The following is a 23,930-nucleotide window of genomic DNA, read 5'->3' as shown; positions in this document are numbered from 1 at the left end:
AAGCATCAGATGCAATGGACTTGCTTACAGGATCATTTAGACGTATAATTGTAGCCCTCTTCCAGGCTGAGTCCTTCACATATGAACCACATACACACACACACACACACACACAGTACTGGGGTTTCGGGTTCTTTTATTTCTTTAACCCCACCACACAATTATGTAGCCACGGGGCCAAACGCTCGTGCGTCTCGTCTCTTTCTCCTCCATTCCTGCTCCCGTACTGCTCCTCTGCTCTCAGTCTGCTCTCCAGTGCATCTCTCATGCCTCTGCCATCTGAGGTCCAGCTGCTACTGCATTTAAAGGGAGTGAGTGATCAGTAACTGGGTGCCAGCTCTGTCAGTCACTCACCTGGCTCTGCTCCCCTGAGCGCTCTCCACCTCTCTCTCTCTCCTGCAGCCGTGCCCCAACCACGCTCACCTCCACAATAATATTAGTTTTAGATTGCAATATAGCTTTCAAAGCTGAACACACTGTGTTTCTCAGAGGACAGGGCAATGGTGCCATTTAATTGATGTGAAAAAGACAAAAGCAAAGAACTTTGGACTGTGGACCTGCAAGTCTGTTGAAAAATCTGCAGACAAAAACATAACAAATTATATTCATAATCTTAAAACACAGCTGAACTGTGAAAGTAATAAAGACAGAATGGTTTGACTTGAAATAAGATGCCATATAGCAATCCATGACCTTGATGGGAGCAGTCAAGAGGGAAGTGATATTATTAACGCATCCTCATACCTTGATGAATGAATAGTTAATTGATCAGTGACTCCCAAAACAAAATTTATCACTGTTCAACATGATTGTTGCGGATACTAGCGTCAGGTGAACCAGACTCTCTTTGTGCGCTTGCAGTTTGGTTAAATGCCTCTTGATTTCGGTTAAAATTAAGGTATATACCTACTTCATGTACATAACTTAAATCACGTTATGTTTGTGACCTTAGTTAATACAAAAATAATAATAATACATAGAGTTTTGCTGAAGAAACTAAAGGTCGAAAGATAAAGCTGAAAGACAAAGAGACTAGAGAACAGCAGACAGACCCCCAGATGTACAAGTGAAACAGCAGCGATAAAGAGATGAGAATGTGAAGACGACCGCATTATGTTAGTCCAAAGCTGAGACATCATTCACTTTCCCTTAACAACGACAGTGAGGGTGACATTAGTCGTACTTGCCTCGCACTCCAGCAAAGTGAACGTGAACCATTACCAGCACAGCAACATACACTATATTGCCGAAAGTATTCTCTCATCCATCCAATAATTGAAATCAGGTGTTCCTATCACTTCCATGGCCACAGGTGTATAAAAGCAAGCACCTAGGCATGCAGACTGTTTCTACAAACATTTGTGAAAGACATTGTCGCTCTCAAGAGCTCAGTTGATTCCAGCGTGGATTAGCTCAAGAACAGTGTGTAGAGAGCTTCATGGAATGGGTTTTTTAATGGCCGAGCAGCTGCATCCAAGCCATACATCAGCAAGTGCAATGCAAAGCGTCAGATGAAGTGGTGTAAAGCACGTCGCCACTGGACTCTAGAGCAGTGGAGACACGTTCTCTGGAGTGACGAATTGTGCTTCTCTCTGGCAATCCGATGGACGAGTCTGGGTTTGGCGGCTGCCAGGAGAATGGTACTTGTCTGACTGCATTGTGCCAAGTATAAAGTTTGGTGGAGGGGGGATTATGGTGTGGTGTTGTTTTTCAGGAGCTGGGCTTGGCCCCTTAGTTCCGGTGAAAGGAACTCTGAATGCTTCAGCATACCAAGAGATGTTGGACAATCCCATGTTCCCAACTTTGTGGGATCAGTTTGGGGATGGCCCCTTCCTGTTCCAACATGACTGTGCACCAGTGCACAAAGCAAGGTCCATAAAGACATGGATGAGAGAGTTTTTTTGTGGATGAACTTGACTGGCCTGCACAGAGTCTTGACCTCAACCCAGTAGAAGACCTTTGGGATGAATGAGAGCGGAGACTGAGGGCCAGGCCTTCCAGTCCAGCATCAGTGTGTGACCTCACAATGTGCTTCTTGAAGAATGGTCAGAAATTCCCATAAACACACTCCTAAACCTTGTCGAAAGCCTTCCCAGAAGAGTTGAGAAGAGTTGTTATGGCTGCTGAGGGTGTACTAGGGTTTCCCCTACATGTAATTGACTGTGGCGCACCGCCACGGCAAAATAAAAGCCGCCACACCTTAAAAATTCAGGCATAAATTAATCCAGTGTTAGAGAAAGATAATATTTTACCGTCGTCTTCCACTGCAGTCTTTGACATTAACTAGCATGTTGGAAATTTAGCTTGATAATTAGCTAGAGGATTAAAATGGTCACTTAGAGCAGAGTCCTGCACGGGTCTTATTTTGCAAACCTCATCCCGAACCCGCCATACTTAAAACCGCATCCAACCCGTTTTCCGACAGTAGCACAAATTACATTCTGTACCCGAGCCGACCCGCTATAAATTGATACCGATGCCCGAAGGAAAATTGGACGGACGCAATTTTTAAAAGTGAAAGTAAGACAGCGTGGGGAATGGGAGTTCAGGGAGGGCACAAGCACGCATGAATGAGCTCATATGAAACATAAATGCTTATCATTTGTGTCACTACATAATAATAATGACTGACGATAAGTGACGCCTTGAAAGTAATTTTTTACCCGTGCAGGACTCTGACTTAGATATAGATAGACACATAGATATAGATAGATAAATCCTCTCTTGAAACAAATAATAAAAATAGTATTTCTTTACAATAGTAGAGGAATCTTCATTACAAGCCCATGCAGGGGAGTTCATGATGGCTGTGTGAGAGCATTATAACCAGAGAAAAAAAGTGAAATTCCCTAAGTGACATATGACATAAGTATAAATATTACAGTATGATGATCCAACCCCCCCTCCCCAGCGTCACAGTCTCAGAAAAAACTGGGGGAAACACTGGTGTACCGATGTCATATTAAACCCTGTGGATTAAGAACGGGATGTCATTTAAGTTCATATGCAAGTCGAGGCAGGTGAGTGAATACTTTTGGCAATATAGTGTGTGTCAGAGTCATTGATGGGAATGGTAGAATTATTTGTATTGTAAAACATCTCCTTCGAGTGGAGCATAGGGGGAACATCTGTGAGAGTATATTCATATAGTTATTCATGAGTCTTTGAAAAAATTGATAATTTGGACATGTCCTGCCTATAATGAAACTTTAAAGGAATATTTCACACAAAATTGAAAATTGCCAATAAGCTAAATGATCATTGAGAGGTTGTTTTTTAGCTTCTTTGCCCCTCAAATATAGGAATATTTCAACATTTTGAAAATAAATTTTTACTGTCTTGTCATTAAGTTAGGGGTATACAGCTGCATGCCGACATGTGAAGGAATATAACCTCAAACAATGTGTCGATTTTTGTATCTGTGGTGTGTGTTTGCAGTGTTTTTGGCCACATCAGCTACAGGTCAGACTGGGAGCTGGTCAAGGTGGACTTCAGGCAGTCTTTCCCACGTCAGTGTACTGAGTCTGACTACGACTCTTGGCAGCTCACAGACCTTCAGGTAATGTATTAACACATATACAGTTCGAACAAACGTACTTGTACTTCAATTGTCTCCCCGGTCACTCTCAGGGGGAGAAGTGCATCATGGGCCAGGAGCGGAGTTTCAGGAAAAGGAAGGAGACGGCATTCTGTATCAAAGGAAAAAGCTACACCTCAGCTCTCACCAACAAACCCTGTCAGTGCACCGAGAGAGACTTCAACTGGTGAGCACTGACTCCACAGATTTATAGAAACAGTCAGCTGAGTTTAGATTGCATAAAAAATATATATACAGTAGGAGGTCAAACATAAACAAAGAACACTAATTTTAGCATTAAATCACAGCAAATCAAATTTAAGAATAATTGTTGGTACATGGTGTATTGTAATCTTCAATGAAATGGCAGAAATATGGAACAAACTGACAAACTTAGTATATAATTATCTTAAGGTGCAAAAGATATAAGGTCAGAAATTTTGTTGAAAACAAAAAATTAATTAACAATATGAACCGAATCCGAAGAAACAACAGTGTTGACATTATGTCAACCAGTGGCGGCTGGCCAATAGGGGACGCTAGGGCGCTGTCCTCCCTGATTGAAAGTGATTTTCTATATATACAATATATTTTATTTTTTTTTCAAAAAAATTGTTTAAAATAAATAATTACTGCTCATTCTACAAATAATGTGTTTTTAATTATCAAGAACGAGCCAAATATGTAATTTGCATCCACGGTCATTTCCTCCTCTCCTGGTGCGATAGAAAAGTTGCCCCAGCACTGCAGCACCTCAGCCAATGGTAAACTGTAACTGAATTTAACTAGTCGCCCCAGGAATCCGCGATTCCGCGAATTACTGCAGATTTCTCGGCCATCCGCGGATTCAAAGACCCTCCGCGGAATATAACATTTTGCATATAGTTTTCATCCCGGCCGCTAGATGTCGCTGCCAGATAGACTGGGCTCTAGACTCACGGTAGAAGTACACGTTAATAATGAAAATAACGTCATTATCAACGTGCAGTGAAGCGACATACTCAAGTTTCCATCCACCAGGTGAGTGAAGAACTCCTGAATCATCGTCAAACAAACGTGTCGCAGCTCTGATTGTACAGTCACAGTTTGAGCTGCTGTCGAGCTCGCGTTAGTCACATGCTGTCAATCACTCCACCGCAGGAAGGCTGACTCAATGTGTAGAGAAATGTTTGGACGAGCAGCTCAGCCTGGTTCTGTGTTCACTGACACCAGCTCTCCTGCAGTGACACCAAAACTTCAGAGGAACTGGTTTCACTGCTAGTTCCTAAACCTTCACCCATAGTTTGGTGAAAAGTTTTGCACTTTTTATGTTGCAAATAAATCTGCCCAACAGGGACAAAGAAAATGTTGATGTTGATTATTTTAAAACCAGTAGGCCTAATAGTAGGTTCCACAATGTGTTGCAGTGTTCTGGTATTGCAATGAATTTCATAAGAGAATACTTAATTCATTATTACATTAAAAAAGTATAATTTTTTTAAAAGAAAGTATGTTTTTTTTATGTTTGCGGAATTTTAATTTTCAAGCCGCGGAATCTAGAATTGCTCTCAGCGGAATCAAAATTGCTCTCCGCGGAATTTAAACTTTTTCTCTGCAGATTCCTGGGGGGACATAGCAGACACATGAGAAAGGTAAAGTGTACCAGAGGAGCCTCTCTCTGAATTAGTAAGGCAGGACGGCTTGGCTAACTGGATGTAGTTTTGGAAATGCAGTATTCTGCTTGCTGTGTTTACTTTTTAAAATGCCGGGGACAGATACTACATGGACTGTGACTGTGACAGGAGTTAGAGACCTAAAACACCTGTCAGAGCGGATCAAAAACATGAATGCTTGAAGGTACGCTGTCAAGCTAGCCATGCTCGGCAGGACTAGCATAGCTGCGCAGCTGGAGGAAGGACACAGGATTGCGGTGAGATAACGCAATGAAGAGGTGGACATGAACAGACATATTTTATCAAAGATCATTGATTGTGTGAAATTCTGTGGAGCTTTTGAGCTGGCATTGCGAGGCTACGATGAGACAGCATCCTCCAACAACCCCAGCATTTTTCGGGGATTAGTCGATTTTGTGGCGTCGCTGGACTGTGTGCTAAAGAAGCACCTGAAGACCGCCAACGTCTTTAAAGTCACCTCAAAGACCGTTCAAAACGAATTTTTGGACTGCATGTTGTCGGTTCTTCGAGACTGCATTCTGGAGGATGTAAAAACGGCATTTTATCTAGCTATCCAGGCAGATGAAACAACAGACGCTGCCACTCCTTGTCAGCTGGTGCTTGTGCTACGTTACATTGACAGCCTGAATAAAGTCCAAGAGCGTTTTTACGAGTTAATCCTTCTTCCAAACGCGACCGCTGACACAGTCGCCACTGTGGTGTTGGACAGGCTGTAGGCTATTCCTTCTGAGGGACAACGGGGAAAACTACTTGCCCAGGTCCATGACGGAGCTGCCGTGAAGAGAGGAGCTACAGGTGGCATGCAGCTCATGGTTCACGACGTTTATGGGAGTTCCCACCACGTACACTGTTATGCTCGTCAGCTGAACCTGATAATGCAGCAGGCAACATCCCACATCAGAGGTAAGCTGTAACAGTGTTCTATATACAGGTCATGAGGTGTTTTACCTTTGGTATCTTTGTTTGTCTTTAATTCCTGTGTAATTATGACAGTTAGCCTACGTATTTTAATATTCTGAACTACTCACCTCACAGCTACTGAAAATGAAGAACGTAAACACGCCGAAATGTTTACATGTAGTTTTTCATAATTATGATATTTAACAATAAGCTGTCCTTGTTTTTCCATACAATTATATGGTCAGCTTGTAAGGAGATAATGGTGATGTTTACATGGTGAGATATGAACATTTAACGGTTGCTATGGCGCCGTACTAGGTGGCAGCCTGTAACAGCAGCTCCCCTGGGTTTTTAAGTTTTTTTTCGTAGTTTTTGTTGTATTTGTGTTGTGTTTGTGTTCTGGTTTTTGCTGAACTTTTGGCGGCTCTTCTCCGGAGACTGGGAGAGGACAAACACCTTTCTTTTTTTTTCTTTTTGAACTTTTACGGCACTTTTTGTTATGTTTTTGAGATGTTTTTGCTAGCCCTAGCAACGGAGGGTCAGGAGCGCATCACTGAGCGCATTGTTTACACACGCGACCAGCTGATTGCGCTGTGTGAACCTGCACTGGTGCCCGGAGCCAGGCCTGAGGTCCTGAAGGAGCTGCGGAGGAGACGCCGTGGCTGCAGAGCCGGAGTGAAACAGAGGGTGTAGAGGAGGAGACACAGACCGGCTGTACCAGCGATCGTCATGGGAAACGTGAGGTCTCTGGGGAACAAGACGGACGAGCTCGCCGCGCTTATAAAGGCTCAGAGGGAATATCGTGAATGCAGTGTGTTGTGTTTCACGGAGACATGGCTTCACTCAAACATCCCGGACCACAGCGTGGCGATTCCCGGCTTCAGCACTGTTCGGGCAGACAGGGACGTGACAAGCAGCGGAAAGAAAAAAGGAGGAGGGATTGCACTGTACGTGAGTGAGAGGTGGTGTAATCCCGGACATGTTCACGTGAAGAAACGTCTCTGTACCCCGGACATTGAACTGTTGACTGTGGGGATGAGGCCTTATTATTTGCCCCGGGAGTTAACATCCGCCATCATTATCGGTGTGTACGTTACTCCTTCAGCTGATGCAGCGCTGGCCTGTGACGTCATCCACTCCGCTGTTGCCCAGATACAGACGCAGCATCCTAACGCATTTATTGTCATCACTGGGGATTTTAATCATGTCTCACTGGATAAAACCCTTCCAACATTTCACCAGTATGTTGACTGCCCCACCAGAGACTGTAACACACTGGATCTGTTGTATGCAAATGCTAAGGATGCATACAGTCCCACAGCCCTCCCCCCTCTTGGAAGATCTGACCACAACCTGGTTCTGCTGACCCCTAAGTATATTCCCCTTGTTCAGCGTCAGCCTGTCCACACTAGGAGCGTGAGGAGGTGGACTCAGGAGGCTGCTGACGCACTACAGGACTGCTTTGAGTCGACAGACTGGGATGCACTTGTTGAGCCACATGGAGAGGATCTGGACAGCATGACCGACTGCATCACAGAATACATCAGGTTCTGTGAACACACCACCATGCCAACCCGGACTGTATGCTGCTTCCCTAATAATAAGCCGTGGATCACCAATGACCTGAAAGCCCTTCTTAACAAGAAGAAGAGGGTGTTCAGGTCTGGAGACAGGGAAGAACTGAGGAGAGTGCAGCATGAACTCAGGGATATGCTGAGGGCCTGTAAAGACGCCTACAGGAGGAAGCTGGAGGCCAAACTCCAGCAGAACAATGTGAGGGATGTGTGGACTGGTATGAAGCAGATCACTGGGTGTAAGGTGATCGGCAGACAGTCATCGGGCAGCCTGGAGAGGGCAAACGAGCTGAACAGATTCTTCAATAGGTTCAGCTCACAGCCTTCTGTCGTCTCCATGACACCTCCAGACCCCAACACACCCTCACTGCCCCAAATGCTTCCTCCCCTCCTCCCTCACTCCCCTGCTGTGAGCTCTCCTGTGCAGCACCTCTCCTCCTCCTCCACCTCTTCCTCCTCCACCTCTTCCTCCTCCACCTCCTCCTCCTCTACCTCCTTCTCCTCCACCTTCACCTCCTCCTCCACCTCCTCGTCCTCCACTGAAGACACCAGCAGCCTCCCCCGCATGACTGTCAGTGCGTTTACATGACACTCAAGAAAACCGAATTACTGCGTTAGTCTGACTATGAACGGATCTTTAAGATGCATGTATACACCTTAGTCTGACTAAAATCGGACCGGATCGGATTTCTTATGGTCGAATTACACCACATTGATTATTCGATTGATAGTCGCATTACTCCTGCATGTATACGTTTCCAGCGGATCGGATTGGATTTTGCGTTCTGCGCAGGCGCGAGATTTTTCCCCGGGGCCGTGAGCCGGAAGTAGACGGACGGCGATGGCGATGGCGATGGCGGTGGCGGCGGCGGCTTTCCTCCGAAATCACCGCAAGAAAGAGCGCCAGAGTGCACCTAGTTTGTGTAATTATCATGTACACCATATACGAAGTGTACAAAGATGTAGCTTCATCTCGCTCTTCGTACGCCATCTTTCTTGAATGCCGAGGCAGCTGGTGACGTAAAGAGGTCAGCCGGAGGTGCGCCGTTAACACTAGTTGAAATGGGTACAGCGCCACCTAGCGTACCGGGGTATGACATGCTTACGGCCAGTAATTCGATTTTCTCACTGGCATGTATACTCGGATAATTGCAGTTGTCCAATTGAGCAGCATAGTCGAACTATGACTGTAATCTGACTAAGCTGTGCATGTAAACGCACTGTGTGACTGCAGGCCAGGTTAGGAGACAGCTGGAGAGACTCCACCAGCAGAAGGCTGCAGGCCCTGACGGTATCAGCCCCAGGATCCTGAAGACATGTGCCAGCCAGCTGTCTCCTGTCCTACACCTCTACAACCTGAGCCTGGGTCAGGAGAGAATACCGGTGCTTTGGAAGACTTCCTGCCTGGTTCCTGTTCCAAAGAAGTCGACACCATCAGACCTCAATGACTATCGACCAGTGGCCCTCACATCTTACGTCATGAAGGTGCTGGAGAGACTGGTTTTGGCCAACCTGAGGCCGCAGGTGAGAGCCCTGCTAGACCCTCTGCAATTTGCTTACCAGCCCCACTTGGGAGTTGATGACGCTGTCATCTACCTGCTGCAACGAGCCCATTCGCACCTGGATGGTGGAGGAGGCACTGTGAGAATCACATTCTTTGATTTCCCTAGTGCTTTTAACAGCATTCAGCCACTGCTACTGGGGGAGAAGCTGCGGGTGATGGGTGTAGACGACACAATGATCTCCTGGGTTACTGACTACCTGACAGGCAGGCCACAGTTTGTCCGTATGGGCAGTGTTCTGTCTGATGCGGTGGTTAGTGATACAGGAGCTCCACAGGGGACTGTACTGTCTCCTTTCCTGTTCACCTTATACACCACTGACTTTCAGTACAACACCGGGTCGTGTCACATGCAAAAGTATTCTGACGACTCGGCTGTTGTTGGGTGTATAAGCGAGGGACAGGAGGAGGAGTGCAGGGCACTGGTAGACAACTTTGTGGAGTGGACTGGACAGAATCACCTGCGGCTGAACATCAGCAAGACCAGAGAGATGGTGATAGATTTCAGGAAGAAGAGGAAGACGGCTTTCCAACCTCTGTGCATTCTGGGAAAGGATGTGGAGGCGGTGGAGGATTACAAGTACCTGGGTGTTACCATCAACCACAGACTGGACTGGAGATCTAACACTGAAGCTGTTTACAAGAAGGGGATGAGCAGACTTTACTTCCTGAGGAAGCTGAGATCCTTCAACGTGTGCAGCAAGATGTTGGAGATCTTTTATCAGTCTGTGGTGGCCAGCGTACTTTTCTTTGCTGTGGTTTGTTGGGGGAGCAGCATCGGAGCCAGCGACACCAACAGACTCAACAAACTGATCAGGAAGGCTGGCTCTGTGATTGGCTGCAAACAGGACACTCTGGAGGCTGTGGTGGAGAGGAGGACACTGAAAAAACTGTTATCCATCATGGATAATCCTCTCCACCCTCTCCAACTCACACTGGTCAGACAGCGGAGCACCTTCTCCGAAAGGCTGCTTCAGCTTCGCTGTCGAAGCAACAGATACAGGAAATCTTTCCTGCCACAATCCATCACTTTATATAATAACTCTCTCACCTCTGCCTGACTGAGAACTCTGGTCTCTCTACTGTTTTGTTGTATATATTGTTATTGTTATAGTATATTTTGCATATTTTGTTTTGTTGTATATATTATTATTGTTTATTGTTTATAGCACACTGTGCACTGTATATATACACTATGTATATATTGGATTCTATTTATGTGTTTTAAGTGTTTTATTTGCTGACCCACTACTGCTGTAACAAAATAATTTCCCAGTCTGGGATCATTACAGTAATTCTATTCTATTCTATTCTATTCTATTCTAATTCTACTGTTTATTATGTGTAGTGACTTAAAAAAAAAATATGTATCATTTCATAGGTATGTGATACCATTCTGAGGCATGCCAAGGAGAGGTTCTCTTTCACCAAGCACCTCATCAGTGCCACTCTGCTGCAAGGAGACTTGTTTCCCCAACACAGCATAAAGTTCCTGGATTCAGCACTGTGGAGGCCTATCCAACACTGGACAATGCCAAACTGAAGACAGAATTGTCCCTGGTCTATGAAATGAAGAGTTCAAGGCTTGCACTGTTGCACTGGCTCTCATTTAGGTTTTCATGGAAAACAACCTCCAGGACACATTTAGTGAGATCACAAGTCTTCTTAAGATTCTCATCACCACACTGATGACAACAGCAGAATCAGAGGTGCCTCTCTGCTTTAAAGAGGATAAAAATATTCCTGAGGAACACCATGGCACAAGACCGCCTGAATGCACATGGAGAAAAACCTGATACAGACATTCCTGAATTTAACACCAAAGTCATTGAGAGGTTTGCCACTCAGAAAGACAGAAGAGCAAAGTTCATGTTCAAATAAAAGCTGTCACTCACTCACTTACTCACAAACACACTTACACACTCACTCAAAAACACAAACACACTCACTCACTTTGCCAGTTTTTCTATGTAAATCATTCCTGTAAATATTACCACAATATATAATCATATTGTAATTAGTATTTACTAATATAATTAATCCAATGGCTACATTTTATGTACCTATGACACAGTTTTTCATTAATAGTATTCACTAATATACATCACATGTAATTGTCATTATCTGTCAGACTGTTGATTTCTAAAGGGAAATTAAATAATGGAATCTTTTGGTTTGGGTTCTTTTATTGGGATCGTTACCGTAAGCTTCTGGCACATACAGCCCCAACTAGAATATTTTTCACCAGCCGCTCTCTACTTTGTGAGAGGCAAAAATAGCCCAAAGTTCCAGTAGGGAGATACATACCAGTTTTGGTCTACTAAATCAATAAAGCAAACCAGAAAAATTTCAAGAAATTAAATATTCTAACTTTTCTCTACTCAACAGAATAATATACCTGTCCACATCTGAATTCAAGTTTCTCGCTTTTATTGAAAAAAGATTGCCACATTCTGTCACCATTAAGTCATTGTAAAAAACACATTGTTCAAACTGAACATTAACATAAACTCTCCTGCTTTGTGTCTTGTAATCCCAAAGTCATAGTTCTGGTCAGAGCCGGCGCAAATCACTGCCGTCCTGTATCCCCTGTCTCCAAACTGATCTCTATCTGTCTCGGAGCTCTGTCAGTCTGAGGTCTTGGTGGGGGCACACTGGCTCCACAGCTAACTGACTAATGAGCTATTTAGCTAGTGGTGCAGTAACTAGCTGCAGTCAAGGATAGTTAACAAAGAGCAGCAGTTTGTTACCCTGGTGATATGCTGCCCCATAGGTTTTTTTGGAGCTTTGTTCGAATTCTGACCATATTTTACAAATTGCACCTTTAACTCTGAGGTACTATATTAACAGGACTTACTCACTCTCTGTGCCTCAACTTCAGGCAATTTCTTTCCCTGACATTTTTTGTGCATAACGTGGTCAAAAAATATATAATATATACAATATCCTTTATGCTGACATTATATTTAACAGTAAAATATGTTATTGCACACATACATAGAGTGCAAGTGTGTTAGATTTTCTGGATGAGTATTTTTGCTTATTCATTTTACTAATGTTGTGTCATATGTGTTTGTCTGTGTGTGTGTAGTGACTATGGTTTTGAACGGTCCCATATGGAGGGCAAGCGCTGCTTTGCCAGTTTCTGGCACAATCCAGATTCACCACCCGAAGACTGCCATCTAGGACAAACCTACGAGTCCAGCACTGGGTCAGAAATTAGTGGCAGAATTAAAGAAATTGTTGTTAAGATGCATGTGTATTAATTTCTTGCGTGAGATGATGAGACCGTATCAAGCTCCTGTTTGTGTGCTAGTGACAGAGCCGGGGTCAGGACGTGGTTAGCTTATCAAAGCTTACAGACTGGAAGCAAGTTGCAAACAGCTAGCTTGGCTGTGCTTACATGATTCCCTCCCAAATCTAAAGATTGCTCTTGTCACATTTCTGTTTCCTCTGGATTACACAAATGAAATATAGCATGTTATATACCTTGCATAGGTTTTTTAATTTTTATATTTTTATTACTAGTGTCTAACCAGTTCCAATTTTTTTTTTTCAAATGTCAATACTGCCGATCCCAAGCTCGATCTTTAGCACACAGATATGAGGCTTGTATTGATCCTATTTCCTGAAACAAAGGTATACACCTTCGTACTCTAACACTCGCGCTGTCTTCTAATGTGCTTCAGCTACAGGAAAGTAATATCTAACATGTGTGAAGGGGGACTAAACAAGCAGCAGAGCACCAAGCAGCACAAATGCCCTCTGCTGCCCCCGCAAGGCCTACGGGTCGGCATCAAGGGGCAGATGTTGGCCGTGGCACCTGGTGATGACATCACATTTATTGTCCACCAGGAACAGGTAGGATGAAGGTTGTTTTCTCGTCCGTTTAATCCTCCTTCCTTTTATTCAGTTTGAATCTGAAAGTTCTTGTCCGTTCCTAACAGGGCGACACAAGTAGCACCAAGTATCAGGTGGACCTCGGCGACGGAGTTCGGGCTATCTACCAGAACCTGACAGTGACAGATGAGCCCATTCAGCATCGCTACAAAAATCCAGGCGTTTACAAGGTCACAGTGAAGGCCGAGAACATGGCAGGGCACGACGAGGCCAGCATGTACATCCAGGTCACAGGTCAGCATAACAGACAGTCACTAAATATTTTTACAGGGTTATTAGACTGTGACATTTTCTTTTCCGTGGAACATCGAACATTGTGACTCTGGCTCTAATGACATATTATCCACATTGTCAAAATTAGCCAAGATCACCAGATGTGAAAGCAGACTTATGTTGTGATGGACAAAAGCAATTGAAATATAGTCAAAGCCCAAAAATACAAATCATAATTAGATGGATGCACAAATTGTGCTTCATTTAACTTAACTAACACAGTTCAATTTCAGTTTTAGTTGTTAGATCACACTCAGAGAAAAGTGCAGTATCCTGGCTTGTATGTTTCACTAATTTCAAGCTGTCTTTTCAGCACTTAAGATGATTGAAGGATTAAGCTGTTGGAGCATTTACATTAAATACTTTTATTAAATATTTATATAAAAAAAATTCACAAGAAGGAGCAGCCACCCCTTCATCTTATTTAAAGCAGGGCAGGTAGCATAAAAAAATAAAATATTGCTGTTAATGAATGTGATTGGCAATCTGCTTTAAAGGTCCCATATTGTACTGTTTTTAATCAATTTCACACAGCTGTCAGAGGTCCAGCAACACTATATTTGACATGTATTGCCTCAATTCCATCCGTGGTCCTGAATTTCAGCTCTCTAAAAGTCGCTCAAGTGAGTTCTACTGAGAGCAAGCTGTTCGTGTGCCTGCACCTTTAAATGCTAATGAGCTCCGTCTGTCAATGCCTGCCTTGCCTGCTACACACCCCTCCCAGAGGATGCCGCTTACTCTAGGGGTAGCATGCGCCAATGTTTACGGTGGATGCATCGCTATGGCTCGCCGAGATGCTGTAGTTCAACCATAACAGCTTGACCCAGAATCGGACCCAGAAGGAGAGGCTCCTGAAGAAATACATACTCTGCGGCTGCAGCAGGACGTTTTAGCGTGGTTAGTGTGTCTGAATGTGTTACCTAGTTTGTTCGTATGTGTTGTTACATTTACTACCATGTAGCTAATGGCTAACAGCTATCGAAAGCTGTGTTTGTCTCCAGCACAGTCTCTAAACTCTTGGACACTGTTCTCAGAGTCTCTGTCTCCAGTCTGCACATGTTCCCAGACTTTTTACTGTGACACCCAAGTGGTTAGCACAAACATACAAACTAACAGGGAAGCGTAGCCGGCACGTTTTCGTTAAAAATGAAAAGCAACCACTGTCTCTTCTAGTTGGAGGAGCAAGATGACGCCAGTGTGTTGGTCGGCCTGCTGTCTGCTCCTACCTGTTCAGCTCCTACCTGTTAGATTGCTGTTCTATCCGTCTGTGTTTTCTCTGCTGTTCTTGTGGCATTGCTCCGATGCATTACGGACATATGTTTGCCAAATGCTCCTGCATATCTGAGGGTCACTGGAGATCCAAAGCATCGGATGCCCCGGCTCTTTCGACAGAGGCCGCCCGGCATTTATCCACCCTGACGTGTAACACGTCCACCAGCTACCCTGCTGTCTCGCTCGCTGCAAGAAACAATGCAGGAAGAGAGGCAGATACGGTGGCATTAAAGTGAGGATTATGAGTGAGGCTGGTGTTTTCTCCGCGCAACCATGCCGCTGTCAGCCTTCCTGTGCAGGGCGCAGATACCTCCACCTGGCCCGACGATCATGGGACCTGAGATACTCGTGCAATCTCCTCATCTCTCCTTTCCAGACTCCGATGACCATTAGCCCGGCTTCTCCAAGACTGCGGGTCCTAGGCGGCAGAGTGAACTTCCATAACATTCGCCCATTGGAATATGCTTGATGTCCTCAAACTCCGGAACACCATATGGCAAAGTTGGCTCCGCTCAACACAAGGTCTGTGTCATCTAAAACGTTCATTCTGAAGGACTTCTTCATTCAACAACACCTGGATATGCTATTTTTAACCAAGACTTGGATTGGCACTGGAGCGGGTGTGTCATACGTTTTTCATGAACTCTGGCCAACGAACTGCTCATTCCTTAGCACACCTAGGATGACTGGAAGGAAAGAGTACCGGCATTGCTATGATTTTTAAAAATAATTTCACATTACAGAAGCGACCTGCTGGGACTTCACCTTCGAAATTCGGTGTAAAAGTGGAATCCAAGCAAAAGCAAAGACTTAATTAAAGAGTTCATGGACTTTTTATCTGATTGTACTACATCTTATGATCGCTTGTTGATTTTAGGCGATTTCAGTATCCATGTCTGTTGTCCAGACAAACGCCTTGTTAAAGATTTTTGCCATGTCATGGAGTCGTTTGGTCTGGTGCAACACATTAATCAGCCTACCCATACACTCGGTTACACCCTCGATTTAATTCTATCTCATGGGTTCTCTGTTAATAATGTGCTTGTTGAGGAGGTGTCCATCTCTGACCATAAACCTATTGTGTTTAATGTAAACCTACCAAACCCTCTGTCTGTAGCTAAATCCCCAGGTCGCTTTTCTCATTACATTACATTCTCTCACTACCAGCCATTTCTCTAAATGTTTCCTGAGTATTGATGTCGCTATCTCCATTTCGACTACAATGAGCTTCCTGGCAGCATAGATGACTTGGTGTCTCTATTTAACACATCTTGCTCTAACATTTTAGATTTTGTTGCTCCTCTTTAACTCAGTTATCCCAAACCTAAGTCACAACCCTGGCTTGATGACACAACCCGCTGTCTCAGACACACTTATCGGAGAGCTGAGGAGAGATGGAACAAGGACAGACTTATAGTTTATTTTGACATTTTCAGAAATTCATTAGCAGCCTTCCTGACAAGAAAGCCAGAGCCAAACATTTCTCAGATATAATTAACAAACACTCCTACAGACCTAAAATCTTTTTTAGGACCATGAACTCAATTATTAACCCCGAAGTCTCCCCAGAGGTCGAAACATCCACAGGCATTTGTGAAACTTTTTAAACGTTTTTTTACTGATAAAATAGAAAACATCAAACTGTCTTTTACCCCCTCTGTTTCCAGCACTTTGCCATTTCCCCCAGCTGTTACAGCTATATTTGATATTTTTTTACCAGTGACCCTTGATGATCTAAGAGATATTATCAAGCACAGGAAACCCTCTACATCCCCCAAAGATGCTCTCCCCTCTCAGATCATCAAAGATGCCATTGAAACCATTGGTTCAACATGCCTTGTCTCTGGCACTGTTCCCTCATGTTTCAAGCATGCGGTCATCCAGCCATTGCTTGAAAAACATAACCTTGATGTTAATTGTCCAAAAAACTATCGCCCCATATTTAAACTACCATTCATTTAAAAAAATCTCCAGTACTGCCATTTTTTAACTTTGCTAATATCTTGGAGCCCTTTCAGTCTGGCTTTAAAGCACGCCACAGCACTGAAACAGCTTTGCTGAAAGTGTCAAATGACTGACTACTCACACTAGACACAGGTGAGAGCGCCATCTTAGTCTTATTAGACCTCAAGTGCTGCCTTTGACACTGTCGACCACCCCACTCTTCTAGCCCGTCTCCATCAGTGGGTCGGTATTAGGGGCTCAGCTCTGCAGTGGTTCTCCTCCTATGTCACACATAGATCCTTTTCAGTGTCCATAGGTCAGCACTCCTCATCCTCTGCCCCTCTGTCCTGTTGGGTTCCCCAAGGGTCCATCCTGGGTTCAATCTTAATTTGTTTATATATGCTCCCATTGGGAAATATAATTAGAAAATACAACCTGTCGTTCTACTTTTATGTTGACACCTCACAATTATATCTCCCTTCAGACTCTCCTGAGTGTCTCAAGGAGATTAATGACTGTATAGGGGATAATTTCCTCCAGCTTAACAACAAAACAGAAGTGATCATCTTTAGCCCCTCCAGGGTTTCCCCTACATGTAATTGACTGTGGTGCACCGCCACGGCAAAATAAAAGCCGTCACACCTTAGAAATTCAGGCATAAATAAATCCAGTGTTAGAGAAAGATAATATTTTACCGTCGTCTTCCACCGCAGTCTTTGACGTTAACTAGCATTTTGGAAATTTAGCTTGATAATTAGTAGATGTTGACCCGGCACCTTGTCGTGGTGGAGGGGTTTGAGCACCCGAATGATCCTAGGAGCTATGTTGTCTGGGGCTTAATGCCCCTGGTAGGGTCTCCCAAGGCAAACAGGTCCTAGGTGACGGGTCAGACTAAGATCGGTTCACAAGCCCCTAATGAAAGGAAAAACACCAAGGACGTTCACGTCACCCGGATTGGCGTCACCGGGGCCCCACCCTGGAGCCAGGCCTGGGGTTGGGGCTCGCAGGCGAGCGCCTGGTGGCCAGGCCCACGTCGCTCGTTTGGGCTTTGCCCGGCCGGGTCCCGCCCTCCCGTGGGTTCACCACTCGCGGGAGGGTTCAGAAGGGGCCCCAGTGAACGAGAGGGTCGCTTCTCTGCGCCTCCAGGTCAGGGATAGGACACTCACCGTTGTCTCGGCTTATGGGCCGAACAGCGGTGCAGAGTACCCGGCCTTCTTGGAGTCCATGGGAGGGGTACTGGAGAGTGCTCCAACGGGGGATTCCGTCGTTCTACTGGGGACTTCGACAGTGCCCACGACTTCTGTGCTAGTCACAGTTTGTCCATAACAAACACCATGTTCAAGCATAAGGGTGTCCATACGTGCACGTGGCACCAGGACACCCTAGGCCGGAGATCAATGATCGACTTTGTGGTCGTGTCATCTGACTTCCGGCCGTATGTCTTGGACACTCGGGTGTAGAGAGGGGCTGAGCTGTCAACTGATCACCGCCTGGTGGTGAGTTGGATCCGCTGGCAGGGGAGGAAGCTGGACAGACCTGGTAGACCCAAACGTATTGTGAGGGTCTGCTGGGAACGTCTGGCGGAACCCTCTGTCAGGGAGATCTTTAACTCCCACCTCTGGGAGAGCTTCGACCAGATCCCGAGGGAGGCTGGGGACATTGAGTCCGAATGGACCATGTTCTCCACTTCCATTGTTGACGCGGCTGTCCGGAGCTGTGGCCGTAAGGTCTCCGGTGCCTGTAGCAGCGGCAATCCCCGAACCCAGTGGTGTACCCCGGAAGTAAGGGTTGCTGTAAAGCTGAAGAAGGAGTCCTACTGAGCCTGGCTGGCCCAGGGGACTCCTGAGGCAGCTGACGGGTACCGGCAGGCCAAGCGTGCGGCAGCACGGGCAGTCGCGGAAGCAAAAACTCAGGTCTGGGAAGAGTTTGGGGAGGCCATGGAGGAGGACTACCAGTCGGCCTCGAAGAAATTCTGGCAAACCATCCGGCACCTCAGGAGGGGGAAGCATTCCTCTAACAACACTGTTTACAGTGGAGGTGGGGGGCTGTTGACCTTGACTGGGGACATCGTCGGGCGGTGGAAGGAATACTTCGAGGATCTCCTCAATCCCACTGACACGCCTTCCATGGAGGAAGCAGAGGCTGGGGACTCAGAGGTTGACCCATTCATCACCCAAGCCGAAGTCACTGAGGTAGTCCGGAAGCTCCTCAGTGGCAAAGCACCGGGGGTGGATGAGATCCGCCCTGAGTACCTCAAGTCTCTGGATGTTGTGGGGCTGTCTTGGCTGACACGTCTCTGCAGCATCGCGTGGCAGTCGGGGACAGTGCCTCTGGACTGGCAGACCGGGGTGGTGGTCCCCCTATTCAAAAAGGGGGACCGGAGGGTGTGTTCCAACTATCGGGGGATCATACTTCTCAGCCTCCCTAGGAAAGTCTATTCCAGGGTACTGGAGAGGAGAATTCGGCCGATAGTCGAACCTCGGATCCAGGAGGAACAATGCGGTTTTCGTCCTGGCCGTGGAACACTGGACCAGCTCTATACCCTCCGCAGGGTGCTCGAGGGTTCATGGGAGTTTGCCCAACCAGTCCACATGTGTTTTTTGGACTTGGAGAAAGCATTCGACCTGGTCCCTCGTGGCATTCTGTGGGAGGTGCTCCAGGAGTACGGGGTCGGAGGCCCTCTGTTAAGGTCCTTGTACGACCGGAGCAGGAGCATGGTTCGCATTGCCGGCAGTAAGTCAGACCTGTTCCCGGTGCATGTTGTCTCCGGCAGGGCTGCCCTTTGTCACCGGTTCTGTTCATTATTTTTATGGACAGAAATTCTAGGCGCAGCCACGGGCCGGAGGGGATCTGGTTCGAGAGCCACTGGATTTCATCTCTGCTTTTCACGGATGAGGTGGTCTTGTTGGCTCCTTCGAGCCAGGACCTCCAGCATGTCCTGGGGCGGTTTGCAGCCGAGTGTGAAGCGGCTGGGATGAGAATCAGCACCTCCAAATCCGAGGCCATGGTTCTCGACCAGAAAAAGGTGGCTTGCTCCCTCCGGGTTGGGGAAGAGTTCCTGCCTCAAGTGGAGGAGTTTAAGTATCTTGGGGTCTTCTTCACGAGTGAGGGAAGGATGGAGCGTGAGATTGACAGGCAGATCGGTGCAGCGGCCGCAGAAATGCGGTCGTTGTATCGGTCTGTCGTGGTGAAGAGAGAGCTGAGCTGAAAGGTGAAGCTCTCGATTTACCAGTCAATCTACGTTCCTACCCTCCCCTATGGCCATGAACTTTGGGTCATGACCGAAAGAATAAGATCCCGGATACAAGCGGCCGAAATGAGTTTCCTCCGCGGGGTGGCAGGGTGCTCCCTTAGAGATAGGGTGGAGAGCTCTGTCACCCGGGAGGAGCTCGGAGTAGAGCAACTGCTCCTCCACATCGAGAGGAGCCAGCTGAGGTGGCTCGGGCATCTGTTTCGGATGCCCCCGGGACGCCTCCCTCGGGAGGTGTTCCTGGCATGTCCCGCCTGGAGGAGACCCTGAGAAAGACCCAGGACACGCTGGTGTGACTATGTCACTCAGCTGGCCTGGGAACGCCTTGGGATCCTCCCGGAAGAGCTGGAGGCAGTGTCCGGGGAGAGGGAAGTCTGGGTGTCCCTGCTCAGGCAGCTGCCACCGCGACCCGGCCCCGGATAAGTGGACGAAAATGGATGGATGGATGGATGGAATCAGCTAGAGGATTAAAATGGTCACGTAGAGCAGAGTCCTGCACGGGTCTTATTTTGCAAACCTCACCCTGAACCTGCCATACTTAAATCCGCATCCGACCCGTTTTCCGACAGTAGCACAAGTTACATTCTGTACCCGAGCCGACCCGCTATAAATTGATACCGAAGGAAAATTGGATGGACGCAATTTTTAAAAGTGAAAGTAAGACAGCGTGGGGAATGGGAGTTCAGGGAGGGCGCAAGCACGCATGAATGAGCTCATATGAAATATAAATGCTCATCATTTGTGTCACTACATAATAATGACTGATGATAAGTGACGCCTTGAAAATTATTTTTCACCCGTGCAGGACTCTGACTTAGATAGATACATAGATATAGATAGATAAATCCTTTCTTGAAACAAATAATAAAAATAGTATTTCTTTACAATAGTGGAGGAATCTTCATTACAAGCCCATGCAGGGGAGTTCATGATGGCTGTGTGAGAGCATTATAACCACAGAAAAAAAATGAAATTCCCTAAGTGACATATGACATAAGTATAAATATTACAGTATGATGATAACCCCCCCCCACCAACTGCCACCACACACACGCCTTTCTGCCTTTAAATCAAGGCTCAAAACCCATTTGTACACCCTGGCTTTTTCTCCCATTAATCTATCTTTGTTAATATGCGGTTGTCTGTTTTATGTATCTTTCATTTAACATTGTTATTTTTACTTAAACTTTTACCAATTGAATGCACTGTGTACAGCACTTTGGTCAGTTTGAACTGTTATAAATGTGCTTTAATAAATTTTACTTACTTACTGTTGTTCTGTAGCTGGGACAGAATATAGGCACTTATGTTGATTTATACAACCAACAACCAAGCAATTTGCGTGTCTCTCTGGCTTGTTATGGTAATTTAGCCTCCCAGGTATGTTCTTTATGCTATTGTGTTGCTGAATGTAGCTCTTAATGTGTTACGTTAACATACCGGACACCTAGTAAGCCTGTTGTCCTGTGTGCTATTGTGTAGTTAAATAACTTGCCTTTCCAGATTAAATGTCTGTTCTTGGTCTTGGATTTTGTAAAATAAATTTCTAAATGAATGCGACTTATAGTCAGGTGCAACTTATATATGTTTTTTTCCTCTTCGTGACGCAATTTGTGACTGATGCGTCTTATACTCCAGAGCGACTTATAGTCCGGAAAATACAGTAATCCTCCTCTCTTACGCCATGGGACATGTTTCTCTGGGCATGGATACACATGATCCCATGATTACATTTGATCCCCTGGTTGTGCACACACTCCACAGACACACTACACTGTTTTGACCAACACACTTTTCCTAAGTATTTTTTTAAGATGGCCACATCTGTTGTTTCATGGCAGTTTGGTGCAGTTGGCAGATTTAAAGGTCTGTATCATGGCAAAGTCTCCTCAGTCTGGTGGAAGTCAAGTCTCACAGCAGATTCAGAGTCAGATGTCTTCATCTTTGCAATTTGAGTCCAAATCTGGGGTTTCAAGTCGACCGCTTGATACCACGCAACATGTCAGTAACCTGCACATTCCTTCAACCCACATTTTGACAATGACTGGAAGAGATAGACAATAAAAATATATTTTTGCTGTCAGTTCAGACCTGTCACCTCTATAGTAACTTTTTATTTTTCTCTTCCTGAGAAGAATTGATTCCCTGCCACTGACCGTGTCTGACATTCGAATTGTATCATGAAAGGCAAATCTGAGGTATTCTATTCTGTGGGGATTGGAGACTCTTCTCCATTGAATTTTGTCTTTTACTTTGGGTTCTAAAGCTGCACAAAGACAGAGCAGTCTTATCAAAGAGCTGGTTCCTTTCAGCGGGTTTTAGCTGATAATGAAAAGTCTTGTGGGAGACACACTTAGCTCTAATATTAGTTTGGCCTCACACATGGTACTTATCTTATTTGGAGCGTTTTCTCCTGAACATTTTAGTTGAATTAAGAAACTTTTACCTGTAAAATACAAATCATACACCTCTCAATTCCAGTTTGCTGTCTAAATAAAACTGATTTGTAATTCAGTAAATCATGTCTTACAGCCCCGCTACAGGAAGTACACTTGGAAGTGGTTCCTATCGCTGGGAGAAGCCAGGAGGTCAATCTGACAGCTGTCATTCTTCCCAGTGAGGCCAACTTGACAGTCTTCTATTGGTGGATAGGAGACAACATGAGGGTAAAGGACACACTACATCAAAAAATATGTTGACCAGCTAGCTGCTAACTTTATCTGTTGTTGCTGTTTGATGTCTATTATTTAGTGCAGGCCTCCAGACTGCGACCAAATGGTGAGAGACAGACTAAATTTTACATTTAGTCGTGCATGTGCGACCAGTGAATTTGCCGGTGCACAGAAGGAGAAGGTTTCACTTTCAGCGAACAATGTTGAAACAAACTCTTGACGCTTATTTTCTCCATGATAAGCCCAGTAGTGTGCTATAGTCAAATCCTAATTCAGAGGATGAGTCCGAGTCTGATGACACAAGTTTGGAAAAAGGACAGAAAATACTGTTTTCATGAAGAATGGCTGTGTGAATTTGACTGGATAAGGTATCTCAGAGAGACGAATTCAATGGACTGCAAATTTTGCAGTTGACACCCGCAACATGCAGGAGCACAAAATTTGCAGGGAACACTGGCGCTGCACAGGTAAAACAAAACATGCTGGTCAAACAGCGCTAGTCAAAGGCATAAAATGTGCCATGATCTGTACTCCAATGAAAATGCAACTCCACTGTCAGTTGCAAAAGGTAAGAGGCTGTTAATCAGTGCACTGAGGTGGCCAAATTAATATTTTAGTTTAACACAGCCTTTTTCATTGCCAAGGAAGAACTACCTTTTACCAAATATAAAGGCCAACTCAATCTGCAAAGAAAGAACTGCGTGAAACTGAGCTCAACATAAAATAATTTCTTTATTATTATATGATATAATAATATAATATGTATAAGCATTATATAGTAAATATAGTTGATTTACGGTTTGCACCCCTAAATTTTGTGATTGTGTTCCCAAAGTTAGTTAGTAAGGGGCCACTGTGCTCCTAGTAAAAATAGTTAGTCTGGAGCCCTGTAGTGTGCAGTAGCTTTTGGCTAAACACAGCTGCATGCTCCTGCTGGAATCTGGGTTTACTTTTTTGAGCAGGAAAACAATGAGCTTAAATATCCACAGAATCAAAGGCAGATATTTCAGACAGCATGCACACATAGTTGACCTTACTATCAACCAACTTGTTGTGATTTTCTCCCATAGCCTACTCTGACTCTACAGAACAGCCTGCTGACTCGTTTCCCAGAGACAGGAGAGGTTTCAGTCACTGTCCAGGCTTCCAACGGCCGATCCATGGTGCAGGATACCAGGACAGTCCGAGTCTACGGTACCACAGTAAAATAGGAAAGAACCTTGATGGTTATGAGATGGGTAATGCGCTGCAAATAGTGACTAACTAGAAGTTAAACCACAGGAAAGCCTTCCTCACTCACTTTTCCTAATCAGCTAGCACTTTTGTTTCCAAAG

General features: G+C 45.3%; 1 protein-coding gene across 1 annotated transcript in view; it reads left to right on the top strand.

Moving 5' to 3' along the window:
• Positions 1 to 23,930, top strand: part of sorcs2 (sortilin-related VPS10 domain containing receptor 2) — a 582,832-nt gene that overhangs the window by 543,728 nt on the left and 15,174 nt on the right. The window contains 7 exon segments of the mRNA XM_030431509.1: positions 3,439 to 3,559; positions 3,631 to 3,764; positions 12,377 to 12,496; positions 12,975 to 13,146; positions 13,233 to 13,419; positions 22,457 to 22,590; positions 23,667 to 23,790. Of these exon segments, the coding sequence (XP_030287369.1) occupies positions 3,439 to 3,559; positions 3,631 to 3,764; positions 12,377 to 12,496; positions 12,975 to 13,146; positions 13,233 to 13,419; positions 22,457 to 22,590; positions 23,667 to 23,790 (992 nt within the window).

Source organism: Sparus aurata, chromosome 10 (genome assembly GCF_900880675.1).
Source record: "Sparus aurata chromosome 10, fSpaAur1.1, whole genome shotgun sequence".
Taxonomy (NCBI): domain Eukaryota; kingdom Metazoa; phylum Chordata; class Actinopteri; order Spariformes; family Sparidae; genus Sparus; species Sparus aurata.
Note: the sequence above shows the minus strand (reverse complement) of the source record. Positions and strands in the feature narration are given on the sequence as shown.